The 20,225-nt window shown below is 39.6% G+C and overlaps 1 protein-coding gene across 50 annotated transcripts; it reads left to right on the top strand.

The window, feature by feature from the left end:
• Window positions 1-1,233: 1,233 nt before the first annotated feature.
• On the top strand, window positions 1,234-18,470 carry LOC105049028 (uncharacterized). Of its 50 annotated transcripts, none has more exons than XR_012142738.1 (9): window positions 1,252-1,782; window positions 1,919-2,284; window positions 2,385-6,905; window positions 8,427-8,496; window positions 8,602-10,011; window positions 13,310-13,383; window positions 14,849-15,021; window positions 16,574-17,078; window positions 17,533-18,047. XR_012142738.1 is itself a non-coding variant. In XM_073260919.1 (7 exons), exons 3-7 carry the CDS (start codon window positions 6,875-6,877, stop codon window positions 17,549-17,551), a joined length of 264 nt encoding a protein of 87 aa, XP_073117020.1. In that variant the 5' UTR covers window positions 1,234-1,782; window positions 1,919-2,284; window positions 2,385-6,874; the 3' UTR covers window positions 17,552-18,470. The 50 variants fall into 50 exon arrangements, 2 of the variants coding, with proteins under 2 accessions (XP_073117020.1, XP_073117021.1); XR_012142721.1 differs by having other exon boundaries at window positions 13,557-15,021; XR_012142735.1 differs by having other exon boundaries at window positions 8,602-13,176.
• The last annotated feature ends 1,755 nt before the right edge of the window (window positions 18,471-20,225 follow it).

Here is a 20,225-nt window from a genome sequence, read left to right as displayed (position 1 = left end):
CTACGGGAGCCGGACTTCGCACCTGACTTTAATTGCAGGAAGACTCCGCCCGGGGTCCTACGGGAGCCGGGCTTCGTCCTCGATTTCAACTGCCGGTGAGCTCCGTCCAGACCCCTACGGGAGCCGGACTCCACCCCCGGCTGTGACTGAAGGAAGACTCCATCCGAACTCTTGCGAAAGCCGGATTCCGAGCTCCTTTTGGACAGGTGGCTAACTACCTCTCTCCGCCAGACACTCCAGCCGGGCTTCAGCCGGCAGACCTTCGCCCCATGGTGCGCTGCAGTAACGGCCGCGATTCTGCTCCATTCCCTGCGGCAGATTCCACGTGGCTCCATCACCCCACGACCCTGCTCCACCTCCTGCGACAGATTCCACGCGGCTCCATCACTCCCTGACAGGCCGTAATAATGGCCACGGCCCTGCTCCACTTCCTGTGACGGATACCGTGCGATTCGTCTATCCTCTGGCAAGTCGCGACAACGGACGCCGCTCCGCTTCTCGTGGCAAACTCCACGTGGCACGCCCCGGTAATGGCCACGGGTCCACCCCACTACTCTCCGCAACAAACTTTTCCTGACCACGTCGCCCACTACCAGACGGTTACAGGCGTCACCATCAGTTTGTTGCCCCCTCCGCCTATAAAAGAGAAACTCCAGATACGTTATTCCATAAGCTCTTGTTTTTACCTAGAAACTCTGCTAAAATTTTCGTTCGAGCACTTCATTCTTATTGAGGCAGAGAACTGACTTGAGCATCGGAGGGTCTTGCTGGAGCAACCTCACCTCCGGTTTAGACTTCTTTTGCAGATCCCGACGGTGACCGCGACTCCCTCGACTCCAGCTTCTCCGGCACAAACAAATTTTTGTTCCAATATATATATATATATATATATATATATATATATATATATATATATATATATATATATATATATATATTAACCATCTACATAACATAACATAGGAGAATGAATATTGAACCCAAATGCGTTAACATGTTTTAAATAAAGTATTTTTAAATTTTTATTTTAGAAAAAATTCTGATATAATTTAATAAAATAATAAAAAAATATTAATTTCTTATGTTTTTTCCTCGAGTGGAAGCGCCAGTGAGGTGACCCTGATTTTAACTTATTCATGAGCCATCAGTCGTTGGCATCATATTGTAAATTATATTTCATATAGATGGCCCACTAACGTCAAGGACTGAAATGACGTGACACGTGACCTGATTTGCAAATCAGCGTTCGGAAAGTCCCAAACCCTTGACGCAGGTTTTTCCTCTCATCCCCCTCTTTTCTTCCAAATCCACGCCTTCCTTCTTCCTGTGCGCTCCCTCTCAGAGCCGGAAGCTGCTAGATCTCGGCACCCCGTCGGTTGGACATCTGCGCTGACGTCCCCGCCGTGTTAACTGACTTCCGATGGCCGCCGCCGGAGCCCCTCCTCGCCGGCGCCTCATTAGTGATGTAACACCCTCCCATTTCCCCGTCTCTTTCTTGCTATCACGTGGACGCCTCCGAGGCCTTTCAGTCCCTTTCTCCTGATATCCTTACGTTGCTCTTTCCTTCCCGTTCGGCGATGGCCTCCGTGCCTGCGTCGTCCGGGAAAATTATTTGGCAACCATTACTTTACCCTTTTCTCTTGCACAGCGCCGAGCCGGGTTTTTGCGCCATGGATACGGGAAATGTGGTTTATTCGGGTTCTTAATCCTTAGTTTGCGCTCCCCTCCACCCCCACATTGACCACCTAAAGCTTTATTCTGGAAAAAGCGAAGAATTAGAAGGTTTGACAGCTAGTAGCCTAGTACAAGTCTTTTTTTCTATAAACATATATATATATATATATATATATATATATATATATATGTTATTATATTATTATAATATATGAAAGGAGAGTGGATTTTTTTTTCTCGGCAGCGTTTTTTTCTTCTCCCTAGCCCTCTGGAACCTTCCGGAGCCCTCGCGGTCGCCCACCTCCTCCCCGCTCTCCTCGCTGCCACCTCCCGCCGCTCTCAGCCGTCGCCTTCATCCCCATCGTCGCCGGCGTCGGTCTTCCCCCTTCCAATCTCCCTCAGGTTTTCCCACAGATCTCCGAAAAAGAGAGACGCCGACCTCCTTCCTGCTCACCTCGCCACCACCTCCCACCGGTCACCGCCGTCGCCTTCTTCCCCATCGTCACTGGCGTCGGCCTTCCCCTCTGATCTCTCCTTTCCTACGGATCTCTGAAAAAGATAATGAAATGAAAAGGAAAAGAAGCGAAAAGGAAAAAAATTGATCATCTATGTGAGGAAAAGTCTTTCCTTTAATTTTTCTCCGTCTTGCCTTCGTTTTCGCTGATTTTTCCTATGTTTTTCCCGTTTTTCTTCTATTTTCCCGACCTCAGGAGTCCCAATCGGGTGGGAGGCTTGGAGCGGCCGAAAGGGAAGCTTAGACGATGGCTGGGGTTTTGTGTTGGGTATTTCCTTTCTTTTTCTGTTTTCGGGAGTCGCAATCGGGTGGGAGGCATGCATTCTCATCGTTCGGAGAAATGCCTAAGTCTGATATTTGTTGTGTATGAAAGCTCCCCTCCACTTCCCGCGAACCAAACGAGTCCGTAGGGTCGGTGGCTTGTTTGGTGCTCCCTCGAGCTGCTCCCTGTTACGATGCCCCCGGTGGCCGTTGGATCTTTCACTGCTCGCTTTGAGATGTGTGCAGATGGATGGATGATGGAGGTCGGAGTGGTTTGAGATCTGGGCGGCGGTGATCCAACGGTGGATTCGTGCGGAGGAAGGTGACCCGAACCCTCTGTGTTTGTGGAGGTAATGATGATGAAAGCTCTTCAGACTGGTGCTTCTTTTTTGGTAACCATTGCTTGGCAGCTTGGACGGTCTAATGGTCTACAGACAACCGCTGCTGCAATTAGGGGTGAGCATGGTCCAGTTTCATGCTCACACCTAAGCCGAACCAGGGTTTGACATTTTTAGATACCAAATCGGACCAATAAAAGATTAAAACCAAACCAAACCAACATGATTTAAACAGTCTGATTTGGTTTGGTTTACCGATTTATATTATTATTATTATTATTTTTGATTCATGAAGGCTTGTTTTCTTTCCACGTAAGAGTATCATCAAGAGAATTTATCAAGTAAAATGATTTAAGTTAATATAAGATATTGTCACTCAACAAAATAAAATTCTTAAACAAATATCATTATTAAGGATTAAAATAAAAATCTCCAACACATTACAAAAAAAATAAGCAATCCAGTAAGTTAGTCATTTAGAGTTTAAAGCTAATCAACATAAAACCAAATGGATAAATAACACCATAAATCCAAAATTGTTCTCTAATACATTAATACTCTAAGATAAACAACACCCTAGTCAAAATGATGTCATTTTATTAAAGCCGGTCCGGTTCGGTTTGAGAACGGTTTTATTTACTGACAAATCTGAATCAATCTAAACTTGTTTTTTATATGTCAAAAACCAACCAAACCAAACCGAATAAAATTTTAAACCAAACCTAACCTGCGGTTTGATTCGGTTTCACCGGTTTGATTGATTCAAGTTTGGTTTTTGGTCACCCCTAGTTGCAATGATTCATTTGAGAAATAGTGCAGGAGGACGATAGATGGATCAAAGGCGAGTCTGAGCCTCTACTTGTTCCCAACCTTTTTTATCTTCTAAGATAAGTATCCTGTTTATTTCTCTATTTTGTTTTTTTCAAAATTTTGTTAGGTTTATGATTTTTCTATGATAGAGTCATGCAAATATGGAGTAACTTCTTTAGACTTTTTTTACATTTTTTTTACACGGTTTTGTTACATTGATATTTAGCTATTCTTTTTTGTTCTTAAAAGAAAAAAGGTTTGATTTCACTGCCATGATGCCATCCAAAACCCTTTTCTCAGTATGCTAGTCTTTTCTTTGTGAAAATTAAGATCAAAAGATTGGTTGAATGACAATGTTATTTTGGAAAAGGCAAATTATAAAAATCTCTCTGACAATAGGTCGAAAATACAGGTACATTCAATAATTTTCAAAACCTATGGTTACACTCTTAATGTTTTAGTTAACACTACAGTCTTACCCATGCTGTTGGACAGTTTGTTAATGTTAACTAAAACCTCATTGCCACGTCATTACAGATTTTTGAAATGACTAAAATAGCCTTGAACAAAGGATTAAAAAAAAAAAAATCTCCCAACTTCCTCCATCTCCTCGACACCCTCTATCCTTTCTGCCCGTAGCGTCGCTGCCAGCCATTCCTCTTCCCTCTATGCTCAGCTCAGCCTACTTCAAATGAAAATCAAGCGCGCTGCCAATTGCCACGAGCCTAGCATCGTCTATGCCGACATGATCACCTTCTTCGCGATGGGCCATATGATCTCCTTGGTCCACATTGCCCAACTTTTCGCCACCCGCAGCATCGACTCCACCGTCCTCCTCACCTCGGTCAATGCCGCCCTCATCCAGCCCATCATGGACTATGCCGCCGCCGGTCTCCCCCTCCACACCTTCCTCTACCCCTTCCCACCATCGCCTCTGATCCCCCCCGGGGGGTGTCAAGAACATCAGCGCCCTCCTCCTTCTGAATGCCATAAAATCGATGTCGCTTCTCTTCTCACCCACCCTGACCACAACCACCTTCTCAGCCTCCACCACCTTGATGCCATCGTCACTAACACCCAATTGCCCTGGACCACCGCCATCATGCGCGACCTCACCATTGCCCACCTATCCTTCCATGACATCGGCCTTTTCCCTGTCTGCATCATCGGGGCTCTCCTTCACCACCTCCCCCACCTCGCCGTCACCAGTGAGACGGCTTTCTCGAGGCAACGGTGATGGCTAGCTTCTAGCTGGCAAAGCAGTGGCCACTAATGCCATAGATGTAATAATGGGCACTGAAAGAGGTGATGGTGACGGTGCCGGGGCCCATGGATAGGGTGGAGCCATTAACATCTAGTCCTCGGTGGAGTAGGCGTCGTAGTTGGGTGGTTCATTTTGAAAAGGGAGGAAGATGTATCAAAAGAAACAAAAAAAAGAAAGAGAAAAAAAAGACTATTGGGGGTTTGGGATCTCACAATCCACTCGAAACATTTAAGTTGATGCTCACGGGTCTTTCTCCCTCTTTAACTTTTCTGCTCACTTTTCTCTTAGCTCCTTCAAACCCCTATCCTCACAGCCCAAGCTTACTGTAGTGGAGAAGAGAGGGAAGGAGAGTGTACCTGCCCTTCAAAGCTCTCTCTTTCTTGTGGGCTGGTGTGTCTCTTCGAGCTTTTCTTTTTAGAAGAACTTTCTGCAGCCTTGAAATTAAAGATAAGTGATCATCTCTCTCGCTCTCGGTTTTTCCTCTCTCTCCCGCTCTCTCTTTGCTCTTACATAAGCTGTAGCAGTTGAAGGCAATTATAGGGGTTTGGATGGATACTTTTTTATAACGGATGGCAAATTGGTCATTTTACATTTTTGAAATGGTTTGAATAACGCCGTTATATTTTAGGGGTGTAAGTGTAGGTTTTGAAAACTAGTGGGTGGAACTGTAACAAACACAAACCTCAGGGGGATTTTTTTAATTTACTCTTTTGAAAATCATGCCATAGCAAAACTCAATAGGGACCTAGTCTCCCAAGTATCTCATTTGGACATGGTGTTTGAATGCATTCATGTCTTTGTCTTGTTCTCTCTCTTCTCGAGGCAATGATGATGAGAGCTTGGAGCTGAATAGCGTGAGAAAGGCCCTGTTCATGCATCCATGAGACAGCTCAGAAAGGTGGAACTTAGCCTAGTGCAAGTATCACACCATGGATTTGGTATCAGATTCATATTATCATGAAAATACAACTCCAGAAATTGAAAAATTTGGAGCCAGCCAAAGAATAATTTTTTCGATCACAAATAGCCCACACCCCACAAAATATCATGCCTCTACCAAGATTAAGCTCTCAAAACCTCAAGGGACCAGCTCACACCGCCACAACTCGCACAAAATCCTGTATGCTTGAGAAAAAACCCCCATCAGAACCTAAGAAACCCCTCCGATGTCCCTTAGTTGCTCTCCTTTCTTGCAGATCTCTGACAAAGAGAATGAAACAAAAAAAAAAAGTAGCGAATAGAAAAAAGAATGATCAATCTATGGGGGAAAGGTCTTACTTTCAATTTTTTCCATCTATCCTTTGTTCTTGTTGATTTTTCCATTGGTTTCCCCCAGTTTGCAGCAATGCTCGTTTACAGTGGTGGCAGCCAGCTTGGATGGTCTGCTGCTTTGCAGGCAACCGCTGCTAGCCATTCATTGAGAAAAGTGATGAGTGCAATATCTGACATACCAAAAGTAAATCTGAGCCTCATCTTCTCTCCTTCTTTCATTTTTCAGAACTAAGCCCTTGTTCACTTTTCCACTCCTTTTTCAATTTTTCACTGTTTTCAAATTTTTCAATGTTCAAAATATTTATCTGAAATGATTTCTAGTTCATGGGTTTCTGATTCTTCTTTTTCTCGATGTTGAAGTTGGATCCTGACTCGACCCGACCCATTTGCAGCCCTTTTGTCATTTGTTGAGGTATGAGAGCTCCAGAGAAAAATAAATCAGGGTTGGTGACTTGGTGCTCCCCCAAGTTGTCCCCTCTTTGTTATAAGCTGAATTAAAAGTCTATAGAGTGCCCTCTATAGTGATGATTGTCTACCAGTTAATGAACTGAGATCATCTGAACTCAGGCTCTTAAACCCCATACCTCTCTCTATGTATGTCTTGCTCTATCTTTTCTCTGGAGGCAGTGATGATGAAGCTCTTTTAGATTCCTCCCTTATTTTCTTTTGGGACTATTGTGAGGTTGCTTGTATGGTCTGTCACTCCACGGACAATCTCTATCAGCCATTTGTGAACAAAGAATGCAGAAGTCGAATGACAGATCAATCAAAGGTAAATATGAGCCTCTCCCACTTGTTCCTATCCTTTTTATGTTCTGAGATCAGCACCTGTTTATTATTCTGTTCATTATTCCTGAAATACTTTTTCTTGATGACATTTGTGTTTTGAAATCATGCAAATTGGGATTGATCTGTTGAAGTTTTTTTTAACTCGAGGAGTTTATAATGCTTTTGTAGGGTTTTGTCACAATGATATTTGTCGTCTTTATTTTTCTCAGAATTGTCACTACATTCCAATTGGCATCAAATCCTTTTCTTGAGTATACAAATATTTTACTTTCTAACAATTTAAAGATAACAGAATGGTTGAAAGAGAACCTTAGAAATCATGCCATAACAAATGCCAATGGAAAAGTAGTCTTTGAGGTACTGTTCATGAAAGATGCAATGTGGCAACAGGTGAAGTGGATATCTTAAAACAACATAAAGAAAAGATAAAACAGGGAAAGAAACTTCAGTTTACTAAGCTGAATTTTTGCAAACCCTAGACTTAATTGATATGGTGCTTGTGCATCTTTCTTTCTGTATTCAGTTCAACAAGTAGTCCGGAAATGGATAGCCAGGATTCTTAAGAAGCTCTTTGGGAAGAGGGTGTGTGCTCATTCTAACACTATAATTAGTGCCTGAGATACTAGTACTTTGTCCCTATTTGGGCTCTACACATTGGGGCATTTATTTTTATTTAATCAGGGTGTTGATTTTTTCTTATCTTTCAAGAAAATTTTTATTTCTGCTACCACTCAAATAGCAATAAACATATTTTTTTAGTAAAAGAAATCTTATTATTTGTGAAAATTTCAGATCACAAGTTATCTTGAACAAAAAGCATTTATTAATTCATTACAAGCAATAGTGTTATAGTACATAAAAACAAGAAATTTTAACTACAAAGTATTCATCCATGTATTTTTATAGTAAAAATATGGCAATAATGCGATCTATATGGTTTTAGAAAATAAAAAGATTAAAACTAAGGAAAGAAAGCTAATTCTGATTAAATATGAAGTTTCATTAACCGTGTTAAAAATAACTCAAATATGAACTGTATGTAGATGGTTCTTGTGTCTATGTAGCATATGCAATTTATCAAAAATTGGGATGGTCGAGATTGGCAAGTATCTATCCATTGTAGATGACATGCACGGTCAACAAGACCTGACATCAATGATGGGACATGTCAGGTCTTGTAAGTTATAATGGGGTATTTGAAAAGAGCTGCCTTTCTCTCGATTCCGAAGCCCTACCTGTCCCAAATTAGGAGGGGAAAAAAAGACAAATGCCGGGTCCTGGTGGCACGTTTCTTTTATTGCAATTTATAAAGTCCGTTCTTTTCTCAAATATAACTGTTGATATTGGTCAATAATTATTTGTGAAGAATTTATTATTTCATATCGATGATAATTTTATGTTTTAAGGTAAAAAAGGCATTTTGCTCTAAATGGGGAAAAAGGCTGAGTTTTAATAGAAATCTTCTTCTTGGCCTCTTCCTTTCTCCTTTTCCTCCCTGTGACAGGCAGCTTTTGTTTTAATATTTCTGGTGTGGTTCTTTTCCATGGTACAGTGAGAGAGCTCCTTTTTGAGAGGTTAGATATTTTCTTCTTTGTTTAGTTTACTTTGTTTATCATGTTCCTGTGGTGGTTTTTGATATTATTTTCTAGCAAATTGCTTAATACATCTTGTTTAACCAGAGGCTATTTTCCATCAAATACTGGACCAAAGAAAGAACATTCCTGAAAATGCATGTTGTAACGTGGCTGGCCTATTGATCAACAGGCAACCGGTTGCGGCGGGAAATTGTTCATTTGTACTTTATGGGAGCCGCATGGCGTCACTCTTTGAGCAAACTCCACTTGGGTTACCCTTACAATGCTCCTGCCCTTTCTACTTTCCCTCTCATCCTTGCTAGCTCTTTTGCTTTTGCTCTATATCAACCATTGGCCAATCAAACTCAATGGATCATCAATCTATCTGTCAGGAGCATAGTATGCATTCTCATCATTGTATGACATGCCTAAATCTAATAGTTTGTTGAGGTATAAAAGCCCGAGAAATAAATATAGGGTTGGTGGCTTGGTTGGTGCCCCTCGAGCGGGTTTGGGTTGTATCTTTTGGGCAAAAAAGAGAGAGTTCGAAGTGCTTGGAGATTTATCTTGATGTCGCAGAAAAAAATCCATCATTCTTTCGCATGAAGGATACAACCTGAACCCCCCAAGCTGCCCCATTTTATGTTGCTCATTCCTTCACACCCTTCTAGGCTGAAACCGGATGAGATACGGATTGGATACCAGTATATCCATATCCATATTTGTTTTATTTGATGAATACAGATATTAATCGGATACAACAAATTCATTCCTATATTTCTTTTTGATGGATACATATGCAAATTGGATATGAAAAGTATGGATATAAGTTGAATAATTAAGCCTTATGACTATAGAGTCAATGTTATTACTAAGTGGATAATAAATCAAATTAATAGATTAATAGCATGTTAATGTGGTTATATATTTTCCTTGAAAGTTCATTAGTGCTATGTAAAATTAAATTGGGTTATAGATAGAATTGGATATTCGGATACGGATTTGATAGTTGTCTATCCATATCCACATCCGTTTTTCTTTGATGGACATAGATATGGATATGGATATCAGTCGGGTGCCCTAATTTATATTCATATCTGGATAGATTGGACATTAAAATGGCTCTAGATGGATATTATCCAATCCACTTTCACCCGTACAGCTGGGGGCTGTTGGATCATCCATTGCTCGCTTTGAGATCTTCATGGTGGGCGATCCGACAGTGGATTTACCCCAAGGTAGGTGAATCCTTCTTCAATTCGAAAAGGTAAAACCTTAATCCTTCTCTGTCTGTGTTCGGGCAGTGATGATCAAAGCTCCTTAGACCCCTCTTGTATATGTGTGTGTGTGTGTGTGTGTGTAGCGGGGGAGAGAATCTTGACTCCACTCTAGTGAATCTGCACTATATTGGCCATTATTTTTGCCCATGCAGCAATGCTCGTTTACAATGGTGGCAGTCTGCTTGGATGATCTGCTGCTTTGCAGGCAACCACTGCAACCCATTCATTGAGAAAGGTGATGTGACTGCAATATTTGACGGACCAAAAGTGAATCTGAGCCTCTGCTTCTCCCCTTCTTTCAGAACTAAGCCCTTGTTCACTTGTCCACTTCTTTTTCAGAATTTTCATTTTTAAAATTTTTCAATGTTCAAATTATTTATCTGAAATGATTTGTAGCTTATTGGTTTCTGTTTCTTCTTTTTCTTGACGTCGAAGTTGGGTCCTAACTTGACTCGTTTGCAGCCCTCTTATGTCATTTGTTGAGGTATGAAAGCTCCAGGGAGAAATAAATAGGGTTTGGTGACTTGGTGCTCCCCTGAGTTGCCCCCTTTTTGTTGTAATATGAGCAAAACTTCTGTAGAGTATCTTCCACGGTGATCGTCTCCCAGGTGATTCAACTGTGGATTCATGTGGAGGAAGGTGAATCCTTCTTTCACACAAAAGATACAACCCAAACCCTCTCTGTGTTTGTGGAGGCAATGATGATGAAAGCTCTTCAGACCCCTCCGGTGTTTTTCTTTTTTCTTTTTTTTTTTTTTTTGCTCTTTTTGGTAACCATTGCTTGGCAGCTTGGATGGTCTGTTGGTCTACAGGCAACCGCTGCTGCAATGAGTCTTTTGAGAAATAGTGCAGGAGGAAAGATGTGTCAAAGGCGAGTCTGAGCCTCTACTTGCTTGTTCCCATCCTTTTCATCTTCCAAGATAAGTATTTCCATTTATCTCTATTCTGTTTTTCAGAAATTTTGTTATGTTTATGATTTTTCTATGATAATATTATGCAAATATGAAGCAACTTTAGAGTTTTTTACATTTTTTTTTTTTTTACAGTGTTTTGTTACATTGATATTTAGCTTTTCTTTTTTGTTCGAAAAAAGGCTCAATTTCAGTGCCACCCAAAATGATAAGAAGTACCCTTTTTTCAGTATTCAAGGCTTTTCTCTGTGAAAATTAAGATGAAAAGATGGTTGATTAAAGCCACACCTACAGATTTTGGGATGACAATTTATTGAAGTCACACCTACAGATTTTGATGTCCATAGCTACTACCAACCATTAAAAACACAGAATTTAGAAAACTACTACTACATTTTCTTTGATTCCCATTTGTAACGACTGATATATACATCAAAAAGTAGTGAAGAAATTGTTTTTTTAAACTAATTACAAGTTAAAATTACACCAGCCACCTCAATCAAACATTGGTTTCTCTGATTTAGAGCATGATTCCTACCCAACCGTTTAAAACAATTAGACCACCTCCTATCTCACAAAGCTAATGTTCAGGAAGTAAGGAAAAGGACATGTTAAACCATGAGCCTTGAGTCTCTATCTATCTCGTTCTATGGTGGCCGGTGCAAGCTACGATGACATGCATTTGGACCTTAGAGTTGAATAACGTGAGAAAGGCCTTGTTCATGCATCCACATGACAATTCAGAAAGGTGGAACTTAGCCTAGTGCAAGTCTCACATCATGGATTTGGTATCATATTCATATTATCATGAGAACAGAACTCCATAAATTGAAAATTTTGGAGCCAAAGAAGAATCCTTTAGATCAAAAATCCCCCAAATCCCACAAAGTATCGTGATTCTACCAAGATTAAGCTCTCAAAACCTCAAGGGACCAACTCACTGCCACAACTCGGACAAAATCCATATGCTTGAGAAAAAACCCCAATTGGAACCTAAGAAACCCCTCTGATCTTGCTCGGGTGATCTCCTTTCCCACAGATCTCCGAAAAAGAGACTGAAATGAAAAGAAAAAAAAAATCAATCTATGTGGGAAAAGGTCTAACCTTTTAATTTTTTCCATCTTTCCTTTGTTTTTGTTGATTTTTCCTATGTTTTCCTCTGATTTTTCCTCCGTGAGTCTCAGTTGGGTGGGAGGCTCGGAGCGGCTGAATAGGGGAGCTTAGACAATGGCTAGGGTTTTGTGTTCAGTATTTGTATATAAGAGTTTAAAGGGTACAAATATACTAGCAATCAATTTAAAAACAATTGTTAACTGGAGCTTATTTGTTAAGGTTTTGGGTGGGCCGTCTAAAGATTTGGAGTTCAAATTCTCTCATTTTGCTATTATGTTTATATTTTATAGGGTTCAAGTAGCAGATACCCGAGGGGCAAATCCCAAACCCATTTATAGGGTTCAGGTAGCAGATACCCGAGGGGCAAATCCCAAACCCATCCCAAACTCAAACAGATTTAAATTTTAAATCCCAAATCCTTCCCAATCGTACAGGGTATTGCAAATGGATCCTATTAGGATTCGAGATAGGTTGGATATCCGAAAAATCTGTCCGACTGTCATCCCTGCTTAAGCCTGCACTGGTTGGGGTCGGCAACATGAATTCATTTCCTCCATTCTGCTCTAATAGGATAGACAAAGCATTTTCAATGATAAATATCAGGGGACTTGAAAGATCAACCGGAATGGTTAAAAGTCACATGGTCTAATGAAGATGCCGAGGAGAATCCAGAGGCGGTGATGATGAACCTACCAGCAATGTGATGGTAGAGCATACATGTATGTATGCATGCATGTGTGTGTGTGTATGTGTGTGTGTATATATATATATATATAGAGAAAGAGAGAGAGCTTGACTTGGCTCCACTTGAGTGGATCTTCACCATATTGGCCATTGTTTTTCCCATGCAGCAATGCTTGTTTGCAATGGTGGCAGGCAGCTTGGATGGTCTGCTGCTTTGCAGGCAACCAGTGGCGAGCCATGCATTGAGAAAAGTGATGTGACTGCAATATCTGACAGGCCAAAAGTGAATCTGAGCCTCTGCTTCTTCCCATCTTTCTTCTTTAGAACTTAGCCCTTGTTCACTTGTCCACCGCTTTTTCAGAATTTTCATTTTTTTTTCAAAATTTTTAAATGTTCAAAATGTTTATCAGAAATGATTTGTAGTTTATGGGTTTCTATTTCTTTTCTTGATGTCGAAGTTGGATCCTGACTCGACCTGACCTGTTTGCAGCCTTTATGTTATTTGTTGAGGTATGAAAGTTCCAGGGAGAAATAAGTAAGGGTTGGCGACTTGGTGCTCCCCCGAGTTGCCCCCTCTTTGTTATAAGATGAACAAAAATTCTATAGAGTGCCTTCCATGGTGATGGTTGTCTCCTCAGTCATGAACTGGAGATTGTCCGAACTCAGCTCTTAATTCCCATACCTTTCTCTATGTATGTCTTGCTCTATCTTTCTCTGGAGGCAGTGATGATGAAGCTCTTATAGATTCCTCCAGTATTTTTCTTTTGTGATGATTGTGAGACCCCCCTGACAACCTCTACTGCCATTTGTGGACCAAAAATGCAGAAGTGGGATGATGGTACGAAGGTGAATCTGAGCCTCTTGCCGCTTGTCTGTGTCCTTTTTATGTTCTGAGATAGGTACCTTGTTTATCATTCTGTTCTTTATTCCTAAAATAATACTTCTTTATGATATTTGTGTTTTGAAATCTTGCAAATCAGAATTGTTCTGTTGAAGTTTTTTTGCTCAAGGAATTTACAATGTTTTTGTAGAGCTTTGTCACAATGATATTTGTTGTCTTTATTTTTCTCAGAATTGTCACTACCACCCAAATGGCATCAAATCCTCTTTTTTGTGCATACAAGTCTTCTACTTGATTCGTGCTTCTAACCGAACCTGATTCGTTCGTCTCAAGTTGAATCTAGAGACATGCTCAAGCTGCTTGATTCATTGGACAGCTGTGTTTTCAGCCCAATATGCTGCTCAGCTATGAGGCTTGATGGAGGAACCAGGAAGAGTTGGTCAGTTGGTGCTCTGGTGCTACCAAGAGTTGCGCCCTTCCACAATATGACATGGCTGTTATTTAAGACCTCTCTGTTTTGAATGCATTCTTCTCTTTCTCTTGCTGTATCTTTTCTATTGAGGTGGTGATGAAACCTTTTTTCGACTTCTCTCTCCTGTTTTCCTTTTGCAACAGTGCATGACAGTTGGGGCATTCCATTTCTTCCTAGACAACTGCTGCAGTCACTTGTTTAGAGGATTGCAGCAGAAGGATGTGAGGATTCATGCGGATGTTTGTTTAGTCTGGGAGATCATAGCAGGGCAAGGACATTAATTCATAACCTTCTGGCTAGACCATTTTGGGTGAAGTTTTTGGTCATTGCAAAAGATGAATGATGGATCCAAGGCAAATCTGAGCCTCTCTATGTTTCTTCACTCCTTTATCTTTCTAAGACAAGGTCCCTTGTTTTTTAGTTCATTCTTTTCCAACTCTTGTTTGTCTATGATTCTTCCGTGTTTAAATCTTTCAAATTTGGAGTGATCTGTAGAAGATTTGTTTCCTTTAGGTTTTTTTAAATTTTGTAGGTTTGCTTAAATTATTTTTATCATTTTCTCCAATAAAGGTTAATTTGCATTACCATTCAAATGACACCACATTCTCTATTTTTTTCAGTGTAGGAATCTTCTGTTTTGTGAAATTTTAAGATCACAAACTGGTTGAAAGATAAAATATTAGAAATCTTGCTATAGTTCAAACGAGAAATATATTTCAACCAGTAAATATTCTAAGCAAAAAAATAAATGACGGAAACAAGGAAACATATGTTATGTGTAATTAATCTGAACTTTTGTAAAACCTCAACTACTTGGTGGTGCATTTGTCAGGGGCCCATGTGATAAAGTTATGAACAGAAATGAAGATTCTGACACAGTTCTTGTCATACATGGTAGATCAAGATTTTGGTACATGATTCTCATGCATATCTCTTCATCTCTTAAGATAATCTCCCATATGATTCTTGGCAGATGAAGATTTTGGCACATGATTCTTGTGCATGTATCTTCATATCTCATCAGATAATCCTGGACATGATTCATGGATAGGTTATACATGGTAGATGAAGATTTTGGCAGATGATTCTCATGCATGATTCTTGGATATGTCATGCAAAGCAGTGATTCCTCAGATATGGACTAGGGCTGATGAGTTGGGAGGGAGCAAAGAAGGCTATGGAGAAGGTTGGCTTTGATACCATGAAGAAAATAAGACACTAGGGGTAAGTGGAATGTGTTGTTGCACTCTATTTTATACTATATTGTAAGGATACAAAGGTAATCTCATAAAATACAAAGTTATGATAAGTGAATCAGTCATTAATCATCAGACTAGGAATTATTGCTTTGTATAATTTGTCCAAGAATCAGGCACGAGAATCATGTGAAGAAATCATTGTACTAAAATCTTCATATGATCTGTCCAAGGTTTATTTGAAAATATGTAAAAATTCATATACAAGATTTATGTGCGAAAATTTTCATCTGCCATATACGACCTGTCCATGAATCATGTGGAAGATTAGTTGAAGTGATATTTATTAGAGTCATATGTCAAAATCTTGATATGCTATGTATGACAAAAATCATATGCCAGAAGTTTTATTTCCATTCATGACTTACATCACCCATGCATTCTTTTTCTTTACCTAGCATCTAGGAGGTGATGGATGCTAGCAAGCCAAATAATTGCATCTCAAAAGAGTTGCCTGCCTTTTGATTTCCAAACTATGAAATTTGATTGAAAATATTAGGAATTGATAAATGAAAGACTAATTACAATAAAGTAAGGAGGCTGGTGCGATTACTGTAGACTGCTTTCTTGGGTTGTTTAGTTGACAAGCTTCATTAAAATTAGTAAATAAAAAGACTCAAAATGAATGTGTTTTACAAAGGTGAAAAGGCTTTTTTTTTATTCTTTTCCTTGCAGCCTATCCTGTTTGGTTCTTTTCAATAAAACTGCCAACATGGCGAGATATAAAATCTAAAAAAAATGAGCTTTATGAAAGATGGGTCTACCCCTGTTGTTCATAATCTGTTTCAACCTGTTTCACTGAAAATCATGTTTTATTGATATCTATTTTAGTAAATTTGATGGCAACTAAGGTGATCATTTTGATGGCCCTTATGGATATTTGTTTTGCTGAACATCTGTTGTTCAAAGCCCCTTTCTGCTCCTTCCTAGGGCCCAAGGTGTATATCTCGGTGGAAATGTTGGGTTGTACCTGTATCAGCACATGCTAATATAATATGCATGAAATTTTTGTCCTTATTATCTTAGTTAATAGAAATTGGTGTGGTATATAGAAGATATTGACCAATGAGGTATCATCTCATCTTAAAAATTCTTGTGTGTGCTGCAAACTAAATGCATAGAGCTTTAGGCTGTTTGGACTTGGTTTGTTACATGAAAGGGCTGTGCAAGCTCTGCAAGTGTTCACGCTTGTGTTTTTTCCTTGTTACAAACCTGAATGAACTTTTTGCCAGGTCAAGCCTCAGCATCTACTTATCTTTGTGAGCCCAAGGTGTTTGAAGCATCTACTATAATGAGGCTTTAGGTTGCATTCACACGGTAGAGCCATGTCAAATGGTTAAGAGACTGGTGCTTCATGGTTCATACCATGCTTCATGCCATTTTATTATTATTATTATGAATTCCCCAACAAGTTTTAGTGGAACTAGGATAAGATTTTTGCTTTCTTTGTTGCATTTATGAAACTGATAGATTTTGGGACTTTTGTGGAATGACATCTTTCTTATTATTCTTTTGGGCAGCGTTGGGCTCAGGAATAAATCAGGCAGGAGGCTGGGAACAAGCCTTGCGTCGGCTAGCAGATCTTTTTTTCCAAAAACAGAAAAAAAGGAAAAAGAAAAAGAAAAGGGCATGAGCCAGGATATGTAATGAACTTGCTTATGCTAGGCGACTATTTAAGGAAAGCTGTCATAAGCTATTTTTGGTATAATTATTTGTCAGCCTTGTTTTCTTTTTATGAACAGAAATACCCTCAGCCAAAAGTTATAGTTGTGGCCTAATTATTTCCATAGGCATGCCCACATGGTCATCCCTGCTTAAGCCTGCACTGGTTGGGGTCGACAACATGAATTCATTTCCTCCATTCTGCTCTAATAGGATAGACAAAGCATTTTCCCTTGATAAATATCAGGGGACTTGAAAGATCAACCGGAATGGTTAAAAGTCACATGGTCTAACGAAGATGCCAGGGAGAATCCAGAGGCGGTGATGATGAACCTACCAGCAATGTGATGGTAGAGCATACATGTATGTATCTATGTATGCATGCATGTGTGTGTGTGTGTGTATGTGTATATATTTAGAGAAAGAGAGAGAGCTTGACTTGGCTCCACTTGAGTGGATCTTCACCATATTGGCCATTGTTTTTCCCATGCAGCAATGCTTGTTTGCAATGCTGGCAGGCAGCTTGGATGGTCTGCTGCTTTGCAGGCAACCAGTGGCAAGCCATGCATTGAGAAAAGTGATGTGACTGCAATATCTGACAGGCCAAAAGTGAATCTGAGCCTCTGCTTCTTCCCATCTTTCTTCTTTTAGAACTAAGCCCTTGTTCACTTGTCCACCGCTTTTTCAGAATTTTCATTTTTTTTTCAAAATTTTTAAATGTTCAAAATGTTAATCAGAAATGATTTGTAGTTTATGGGTTTCTATTTCTTTTCTTGATGTCAAAGTTGGATCCTGACTCGGCCTAACCTGTTTGCAGCCTTTATGTCATTTGTTGAGGTATGAAAGCTCCAGGGAGAAATATGTAAGGGTTGGCGACTTGGTGCTCCCCTGAGTTGCCCCCCTCTTTGTTATAAGATGAACAAAAATTCTACAGAGTGTCTTCCATGGTGATGGTTGTCTCCTCGGTCATGAACTGGAGATTGTCCGAACTCAGCTCTTAATTCCCATACCTCTCTCTATGTATGTCTTGCTCTATCGTTCTCTGGAGGCAGTGATGATGAAGCTCTTGTAGATTCCTCCAGTATTTTTCTTTTGTGACTGTTGTGAGACTCCCCTGACAACCTCTACTGCCATTTGTGGACAAATAGTGCAGAAGTGGGATGATGGTACGAAGGTGAATCTGAGCCTCTTGCCACTTGTCTGTGTTTTTTTTATGTTCTGAGATAGGTACCTTGTTTATCATTCTGTTCTTTATTCCTAAAATAATACTTATGATATTTGTGTTTTGAATCTTGCAAATCAGAATTGTTCTGTTGAAGTTTTTTTGCTCAAGGAATTTACAATGTTTTTGTAGGGCTTTGTCACAATGATATTTGTCGTTTTTATTTTTCTCAGAATTGTCACTACCACCCAAATGGTATCAAATCCACTTTTTTGTGCATACAAGTCTTCTACTTGATTCGTGCTTCTAACTGAACTTGATTCGTGCTTGTCTCAAGTTGAATCTAGAGACATGCTCAAGCTGCTTGATTCATTGGACAGCTGTGTTTTCAGCCCAATATGCTGCTCAGCTATGAGGCTTGATGGAGGAACCAGGAAGAGTTGGTCAGTTGGTGCTCTGGTGCTACCAAGAGTTGCCCTCTTCCACAATATGACATGGCTGTTATTTAAGACCTCTCTGTTTTGAATGCATTCTTCTCTTTATCTTGCTGTATCTTTTCTATTGAGGTGGTGATGAAACCTCTTTTCGACTTCTCTCTCCTGTTTTCCTTTTGCAACAGTGCATGACAGTTGGGGCAATCCATTTCTTCGTAGACAACTGCTGCAGTCACTTGTTGAGAGGATTGCAGCAGAAGGATGTGAGGATCCATGCGGATGTTTGTTTAGTCCGGGAGATCATAGCAGGGCAAGGACATTAATTCATAACCTTCTGGCTAGACCATTTTGGATGAAGTTTTTGGTCATTGCAAAAGATGAATGATGGATCCAAGGCAAATCTGAGCCTCTCTATGTTTCTTCACTCCTTCATTCTTTTCCAACTCTTGTTTGTCTATGATTCTTCCGTGTTCAAATCTTTCAAATTTGGAGTGATCTGTAGAAGATTTGTTTCCTTTAGGTTTTTTTTAAATTTTGTAGGTTTGCTTAAATTATTTTTATCATTTTCTCCAATAAAGGTTAATTTGCATTACCATTCAAATGACGCCACATTCTCTATTTTTTTCAGTGTAGGAATCTTCTGTTTTGTGAAAATTTAAGATCACAAACTGGTTGAAAGATAACATATTAGAAATCTTGCAATAGTTCAACCCAGAAATATATTTCAACCAGTAAACATTCTAAACAAAAAAATAAATGACCGAAACAAGGAAACATATGTTGTGTAATTAATCTGAACTTTTGTAAAACCTCAACTACTTGGTAGTGCATTTGTCGGGGGGCCATGTGATGAAGTTATGAATAGAAATGAAGATTCTGACACAGTTCTTGTCATACATGGTAGATCAAGATTTTGGTACATGATTCTCATTCATATCTCTTCATCTCTTAAGATAATCTCCCATATGATTCTTGGCAGATGAAGATTTTGGCACATGATTCTTGTGCATGTATCTTCATACCTCATCAGATAATCCTGCACGTGATTCATCGATAGGTTATACATGGTAGATGAAGATTTTGGCAGATGATTCTCATGCATGATTCTTGGATATGTCATGCAAAGCAGTGATTTCTCGGATATGGACTAGGGCTGATGAGTTGGGGGAGAGCAAAGAAGGCTATGGAGAAGGATGGCTTTGATACCATGAAGAAAATAAGACACTAGGGGTAAGTGCAATGTGTTGTTGTACTCTATTTTATACTATATTGTAAGGATACAAAGGTAATCTCATAAAATACAAAGTTATGATAAGTGAATCAGTCATTAATTATCAGACTAGGAATTATTGCTATGTATAATTTGTCCAAGAATCAGGCACGAGAATCATGTGAAGAAATCATTGCACTAAAATCTTCATATGATCTGTCCAAGGTTTATTTGAAAAGATGTAAAAATTCATATACAAGATTTATGTGCGAAAATTTTCATCTGCCATATACGACCTGTCCATGAATCATGTGGAAGATTAGTGGAAGTGATATTTATTAGAATCATGTGTCAAAATCTTGATATGCTATGTATGACAAAAATCATGTGCCAGAAGTTTTATTTCCATTCATGACTTACATCACCATGCGTTCTTTTTCTTTACCTAGCATCTAGGAGGTGATAGATGCTAGCAAGCCAAATAATTGCATCTCAAAAGAGTTGCCTGCCTTTTGATTTCCAAACTATGAAATTTGATTAAAAATATGAGGAATTGATAAATGAAAGACTAATTACAATAAAGTAAGGAGGCTGGCGCGATTACTGGAGACTGCTTTCTTGGGTTGTTTAGTTGACAAGCTTCATTAAAATTAGTAAATAAAAAGACTCAAAATGAATGTGTTTTACAAGGGTGAAAAGGCTTT

The sequence above is a fragment of the Elaeis guineensis genome, chromosome 7 (genome assembly GCF_000442705.2).
Source record: "Elaeis guineensis isolate ETL-2024a chromosome 7, EG11, whole genome shotgun sequence".
NCBI lineage: Eukaryota > Viridiplantae > Streptophyta > Magnoliopsida > Arecales > Arecaceae > Elaeis > Elaeis guineensis.
The sequence above is the reverse complement of the archived record's forward strand: the minus strand, read 5'-3'. Positions and strand labels throughout refer to the sequence as shown.

Bases quoted from the DNA above. Each gene is read 5' to 3' on its own strand.
- LOC105049028 (XM_073260919.1), top strand. From the start codon at position 6,875: ATGCAGAAGTCGAATGACAGATCAATCAAAG. The intron at 6,906-8,426 runs GTAAATATGAGC...TCCCTGTGACAG, and splicing joins GAATGACAGATCAATCAAAG to GCAGCTTTTGTTTTAATATT. The intron at 8,497-13,309 runs GTTAGATATTTT...CCAAAAATGCAG, and splicing joins AGAGAGCTCCTTTTTGAGAG to AAGTGGGATGATGGTACGAA.